Source organism: Lonchura striata, chromosome 10 (assembly GCF_046129695.1).
Source record: "Lonchura striata isolate bLonStr1 chromosome 10, bLonStr1.mat, whole genome shotgun sequence".
Taxonomy (NCBI): Eukaryota; Metazoa; Chordata; class Aves; order Passeriformes; family Estrildidae; genus Lonchura; species Lonchura striata.
In genome coordinates this window covers 5,865,482-5,872,391 of record NC_134612.1, presented here as the reverse complement: position 1 = coordinate 5,872,391, position 6,910 = coordinate 5,865,482, and the positions used below count along the sequence as shown (strand labels likewise).

Genomic DNA, 6,910 nt, shown 5'->3' with positions numbered 1-6,910 from the left:
CGCGGATATTTGCTCTCCAATCCCTGTCTTCCGCTCAAATTCCATATCTGCAGGGAGGCCCCAGGTGCTGCCACTCACGGCAGAGTGCAGGGACAACGAGAGGAACTGGGAATGGGATTGGAAAAATTAACACAGAATATGGAATCCCAGAAAGGTTTGGGTTGGAGGGGAAACTAAAGCTCATCCAGTGCCACACCTGCTATAGGCAGGGACAACTTCCACTATCCCAGATTGTTCCAACCTGGCCTTGAGCACTTCCAGGGATCCAGGGACAGCCACAGCTTCTCTGGGCAACCTGTGCCAGGGCCTCCCTACCCTCACAGCCAAGAATTTATTCCCAAACTCCTGTGCTGTCCTGGGAATGCAGGATGTGATGAGAAACCCCGTGCAGCTGGAATGGAAAACAACAAAATCTGTTATGCAGCATGGGAAGCAGCACTGATGGGAACAGTCGCTGCTTTAATATTTAATTTGATGAGATCCAGCTCTGAGAAATGGATTGGGAGCTGCCACAGCTCCAAGCACAAGCTCAGCACTGTCAGGGAATTTCCATGGGGTTTGCTCCGCTCCAGACTTATCTGTATTCTGGAAGGCTGACCTGGAATGAGGCTCATTAATTATGCCAGCACACAGAGCTGTGCTTCCTGCCATTCCCTTCAATCAATCAAGCTCTGGACACTTTCAGGGCCTCTTGGACATTGAGTTGTCATTCCAGGTATGTCCCCTCTGCTGGACCCTGGCTCCTGGTCCCTGCAGAGCCACTCAGGTGCAACCAGGTGTCATTTCAGGAGTGAATTTCCTTGTGTCACCAGACAGTGCAGTGCAGATCCCATTCCATCCTCTTATCAGCAGGAAATCCCTGTGGCTGTATGGCCTCATGTGCTGCTGGCACTGGGAGGGGGAAGCTGTGTCCGCACAAGATGGGTCCCACCAAACATGTCCCTTCTTTGTCCTTTTAGGTGGATCCCACACCTTTTCTGGGACTGAGACTGAGCCAGCAGCAGAGCTGGTTTTCCCTTGTGCACTGTTCTCGTACCTCCAGAAATCCCTTTGCATGCTCCAGAAGGTTTGGGTGTCCTCACCAGGGAGCTGGGCTTTGCGGGAGTCCAGCAGTCACCGCCAGGGCAAGAAAAGGTGCTGGAAATGTAGATTTGTCAGGACTATAATCCAGGTAGGTCATAATTCCTTCCTTGTATGAAGCCATCTGCTTTCTATCCTCATCTGTTTCTCTTTGGTCCATCACAAAGCTCTGTCCCTCACATCCCTCACGGCTGAAGTGTTAGCAGAAGGGATGGATTGGGAAGAAGTCTTTGCCATGCTGATGCTTTAGCTCTGGATGGCAGACCCCAAACTGCAATCACAACCTTCCCCCTGAGAAGGCTGTGATTTCAGGAACAACCTGTTGTGATCATGGCCTCCTGGGACACCTAATTCCATGGGCACATTTGGCTCCACAGGTTCCCTGGGACAAGAACATGTAGGAATGGCACTGCAATGCTTGGGAGCAGTTTCCCACACCAGTCTGCCCCAGGGATGCTCTTGGTGCTCCTTGCCTTGGCATGGTGACCCTTCCCACCTGCTCTGCCTGGGTCCTTCCCTCCTTGCCAAGCCCATGCCTGCATCGTAGGACACAGCTGCCCATCCCTTCTCCAGGACCTCTCCTGCTTCCCCCTGCCTGGCTGGGGCCAAGGAGGTGGGACCCCAGATCTTCATCCTGGGGGGAAGAGCCCTCTGTGCCCATAGATGGATTGTCACCAGGCCTATCACCAAACTGCCTTCACCTTTCATAGACCAAAGCCACGTGCCTCCACTTCCCAGTCCTGCTGAGCAATAACTGGCTCCTCCTTTTGCTGTTCCTTGTCTCTCCTCAGCACCCATGTCGGAGGCATGCCCCCAAACGCTCCAGGAAAGAAAGAATGTTGAGAAAAATCCAGATATGCCTCTGCTTCTGCTTTGTCTCGGGCATTTTGTACGAGATCTCCCTCTTGTCCAGCTGTATCTTCTCCTACTTGCCCATGGCCCAGCAGTACCTGACACCTGAGCAGGTGCTGAACCTCGGCAAAAGCATCATTTTCCTGGAGACGACGGAGCGCCTGGAGCCGCCCCCGCTGGTGTCGTGCTCCGTGGAATCCGCTGCCCGGATTTACCAGGACAGGCCCATCATCCTCTTCATGAGGGGACTCACCAACGAGACGGCCTTGGACATGAACACCAGCTACGCAGCCTTCTCCCTCTTGTCTTCCATGAAGAATGTCTTCCTTTTCCCTCTCCAGATGGAAACCGTCTTCCAGGAGACCCCCCTGCTCCAGTGGTACAACCAGGTGAGTGTTAAAACAGGTGGAAAATGGGAAAAGAGTTATAACTAGGGGTGGGGAAAGGCTTTAAAAGGAATGAGGAATGCAGGACTGTGTGAAATTAGTGACTTTCATTGTTTTGGTTGAGAACAGATTAATTTTGGCCGCTTTCTGCAGTGTATCCAGCTCTCTGTTTATGCCATACATGATCAGCCTTATCTGGAGAATCGGATTTTTTGGCAAAGGAAACATCAGTAAAAATAGATTGCAGACGTGTTTTGAGAAAACAGCCTTAATAATCTTCCCCAACAGAAGCTGGTTGAACAAAATGTGCTGCCTGAACACTTGCTAGAGCTGCCTCACACTGACGGAGCCCGCAGGAGATAAGAGATAGGGGAGAGATTTCAGGTTCTATAACAGCAACATGCAAAGCTAAGGTGGGATCTGGTGAGCTCCACCCTGGAAAAAATTCCTTGGGCAAACTGCCCACAAGGAGCTTTGGTCAAACTGCTTGGGCAGGGCAGGCAGATTTCCTCCAAAGTCTTTCTTTTTGTGAGAAAATATTACTCCAAATGCCAACAAATGCTGATGAAAAGCCTCCAGCCTGGTTCAAAGAGCTGGGAGGGATCCGAGAGTGTGTTAAGTGGGTTGTGTCCCTCTGAAATAGCAGGGAATGACTCATGGTGGCATTGGGTTAACACTGTAGGTGCCATCAAAGCACCTGGGAAACGTTCCCACATTCCTAATGCTAACAAAGCGCTGCTCTGCTCCAGCTCCTTATCTTATCCCAGTAAAACCCAACAGCTGGAGGCAGCAAAAGCTGTCAGTAACATTTGCAGCCATGCAGCTGAGGGTTTATGGTGCCATCTGCAGCCCCATGGATGGGTTGGATCCGTTCCCTGCCCACAACACCACGTCTCACCTTTCCCACCCCGCAGGTGGTCCCGGAGCAGGAGAAGAACTGGGTGCACGTCAGCTCGGACGCCAGCAGACTGGCGCTCATCTGGAAGTACGGGGGCATCTACATGGACACGGATGTCATCTCCATCCGGCCCATTCCCCAGGAGAGCTTCCTGGCTGCGCAGAAGTCGCGCTTCTCCAGCAATGGGATCTTTGGCTTCCCTGCCCGCCACAAGTTCATCTGGGACTGCATGGAGAACTTCGTTCTCAAGTACAACGGCAACATCTGGGGCAACCAGGGCCCCTTTTTGATGACCAGGATGCTCAAAACACTCTGCAACCTGACAGATTTCCAAGGCACTGAGGACCACATCTGCCAGAACATCTCCTTCCTCAACCCCCAGCGTTTCTACCCCATCCCATACCCAGCCTGGAGCCGGTACTACCAGGTGTGGGATAAAAGCCCCAGCTTCAACCACTCCTACGCGCTGCACCTGTGGAACTTCATGAACCGCAACCGCAAGGTCGTGGTGGCCGGCAGCAACACCCTGGCCGAGAAACTCTACAAAACCTATTGCCCCACCACCTACGAGGACCTGATCCAGAATGCCAAGCACAGGGATCTCCCAGACCCTGAGGAGGTTGAGTGACATGGAGCAAGGAGGAGAGGGCTGATCCTTCCTGCCAAACACAATCCCCACTCGGTCGGTATCCGGCTTTGTAGGAGAAAGAAAAAACTTTCCATAACCACTGTTCCTATTCCCTTGGGATGCTGAGAATGGTGGTGGGTATCCACTGGACGTAGCCTCCAAGGACTCCTTTGCCTCAGTTCTGTTTCCTGATAGGTGCTCATGAACCAAACCTTCCCAAATCCGACAGACTTTGAGCCTGTTCACGAGCTTCTCCAAGGGAAAAGCTCCTAAAGAGAGGGGTGGCCTCCCAGGAGAAATGTTGTCTCTGCTCCTCTTGGAACTACTGGCAGCTTCCCACGTCAGAAAAGTTGGAAGCACAACAGACTTTGGACTGGAGCCTCCAGGGCAAAAGAGGAGAAACCCAAACCAGCGTCTTTTCCTGGTGTTTTCCTCACATGGACTTTACACCCTACGTTTTTGAGAGGGACTTCAGTACGAGTGAAAATAAAAGAGTTCATAAACCATCACTGCTCTGAGCTCACTTCTCCCTGAAAAATGAGTACATTTTCCAAAGGTTTGTGCTCCCACAGTTTAACTTTGGCTTTTGGCAGGAAGTGGCTGCTCTGCCCCATCCTCCCAGGTCAATCCTGGCTGTAGAAAGTGTGCCTGGAAAGAAAATGCTGAGACACTATGGAAGGATAGGGATGGTCCTCCAGGTTCCCAAATCCCTCTTAAATAAATGGATTTCAACAGACATGAGGTGGTCACCCATGTCCAGCTGGGCAAAAATCCCATTTAATCCCAACAGGGCTCCCAGTGAGCAATCCCCTTCCAGATACTCTCTTTCCCAGGAGAATGCCAATCCACCCAATTCCCTAAGGAGAAGCCCAGCTTGCAGATCTCTGCCGAGTCTCTCGGAACAGCTGGTTTTAACTCGGGAGCAGAAAGGTGGGGATCTGTCTCCGTCATCCAATGTTTGTCATGTGCACAATGCTATCTCCTGCAAACACAGCAGCGCTGAGCTGGCTGCAGCTCAGAATTTGGGATTCAGCAGGAGAAGGGAGCCCCCTGCACACAGGGTTTGTGTGCTCCTGTGTTCGGGCAAGGGGCTTCTCCTTGCCCTGTGCTCCCCCAGAGTCACTCCAGTGTAAGGCCAGGTGGTGCCAAGCTGAGTGTGGTGATTGTTGGAGCAGGAGCATGACAGGAGATAATGTTTTTCCCGTGTCCTCACCCCTCCTGTGCCCTCCAGGGCATGCCTGTGGACAGAGATGGACCCATATCCAGGCAACTCTGGGAGCATCTGCTTTATGGATGTCTGCTCTCAGCCCAGGACGCCTTCCACTATCCCAGGTTGCTCCAGGCCCTGTCCAACCTGCCCTGGAACACTTCCAGGGATCCAGAGGCAGCCACAGCTTCTCTGGGCAGCCTGTGCCAGGCCTAACTATCCTCACAGGGAAAAATTCCTTCCCAAGATCCCATCTAAATCTACTCTCTGAGCATGGATGAGACTGTGGCCATAAAAAGCCCACAAGGTTGGACAGGGCTTGGAGCACCCTTGGATAGTGGGAGGTGTCCCTGGCCAAGGCAGGGGCTGGGACTGGATAGGCTTTAAGGTCCTCTTCAACCCAAACCAGTCTGGGATTCCATGATTAAATTATCAAGGAAAGTAACACCAGAAATGACTGAAGTTGTGTCCTATCATGGCCATGAGAAGACCCAAAATTGTCACCAGCAGACTTTATACCTGCTGTCACGTCTTCTGCCCTTTGGAAGACACCCCAGTGATGAATAAAAATCCAGGGAGCTTCCCTGGCTGGTGAGGGGAAGAGGTGGCTGCAAACCCATTTTGCCAAATTCCCATCTTCTCATTCCTTTTTACCTCAGCTCCCATCCTGGGCAGCAGCCCTAGGCCATGAACACTCAGGAAAAGAAGACAAGTGAAATAATAATAATGGGGAAAAAAAAGTCCTTGGCTCATTAATTAAGAGTGTTTAAGCAGACGTTTAACTCTAAGCAGCCTTAAAATATTTGCTGAGTTTAGACTAAGCCTAATTTCAAGCCCCATTTCAAGCCCATCCTGTGATGTTTACTCTATTTGGCTCTCATTAAACACAAAGTATTGCATGAATATCATCAGCATGAATCACACACCGGGGTGTCACTCATCAAAGCAATGCTTTAAATTCCAATAGTGAGCATCTTTTCCTTGTCATCAGATCTGAGTGACACGTGGGGTGTGGCAGGATGGCACCTGATGGCCAGGTGATTGTGTTGTGGGAAGGAAAAGCCCTCAGCTGGCCCCTCTCAGGTCTGGTCAGCTGAAGGAGCGCAGCTCTTGGAGAATCTCCATGCTCAATTTGCTCTTTTCTGCCCTGGTTTTGAATGCATTTCGTAATAATGTTCTGCAGAGAGAGGAAAAATTGCCAAAAAATTACCAAAGAATGATCTGTGATGCCCAGTCTGTTTCTATACAGATCCAACTGCTCTCAGCAAACAAAGCTGAAGGTAATGATGGCATTTTGAAGTGAATCAATTTGGATGTAGATACATTTTTCATAACTTCCATCCCTTCAGAGCACAATCTCTTCTCTGTCTCCCCCTCTAACAGCCATGGAGCCTCACAGGGAGCTGGCTGTGCTCCCCTCACATGAGCCATGGGCTGGACACTTCCAGTCCTTCCACTGTCAACACAGCTCACAAACCAAAATTGTCCCTTGGCATCGCAACCAGATCCCAAAGGAATGAGATTTACATGAGATTTCCAGCAAGTTTCACAGCAAAGGGATGCCCTTGTCTCCTTCAAACTATGCTAGTGGTTATCTGCATACAAACCAGGAGCTCTGTGCCTCTGGGCCTGCTGTGGATCCTCCACTGCAATCCAGGAGAAGGAAATGGGGGATTTCTGCTCCCTAAGGCAGGCAGAAAATAAAAACAGCCCTAAACCAGGGTTGGCTGCTGGCAAATGCCCAAGGGGGGCATTGTGACCCCTTTGACATCCTCCAGCCAGTGGCCTTGAGGTCAGGGCTGGTGTTCTCCAAGGGCTGGTGCCATCCCCTAAGGACAGTTGTGTCCCTGCTTCCCATA

The 6,910-nt window shown here is 51.2% G+C and overlaps 1 protein-coding gene across 1 annotated transcript; it reads left to right on the top strand.

Annotated features, from left to right (window-relative positions):
- Nucleotides 1-717: 717 nt before the first annotated feature.
- A4GNT (alpha-1,4-N-acetylglucosaminyltransferase) lies at nt 718-3,844 on the top strand. Its single transcript, XM_021541433.3, has 4 exons — nt 718-766; nt 960-1,171; nt 1,872-2,321; nt 3,233-3,844. Exons 1-4 carry the CDS (start codon nt 718-720, stop codon nt 3,842-3,844), a joined length of 1,323 nt encoding a protein of 440 aa, XP_021397108.3.
- Nucleotides 3,845-6,910: the final 3,066 nt, after the last annotated feature.

Coding starts and splice junctions, on each gene's coding strand:
- A4GNT (XM_021541433.3), top strand. CDS start 718: ATGTCCCCTCTGCTGGACCCTGGCTCCTGGTCCCTGCAGAGCCACTCA. Junction 767..959: donor GTCCCTGCAGAGCCACTCAG/GTGCAACCAGGT, acceptor TTGTCCTTTTAG/GTGGATCCCACACCTTTTCT. Junction 2,322..3,232: donor TGCTCCAGTGGTACAACCAG/GTGAGTGTTAAA, acceptor CCCACCCCGCAG/GTGGTCCCGGAGCAGGAGAA.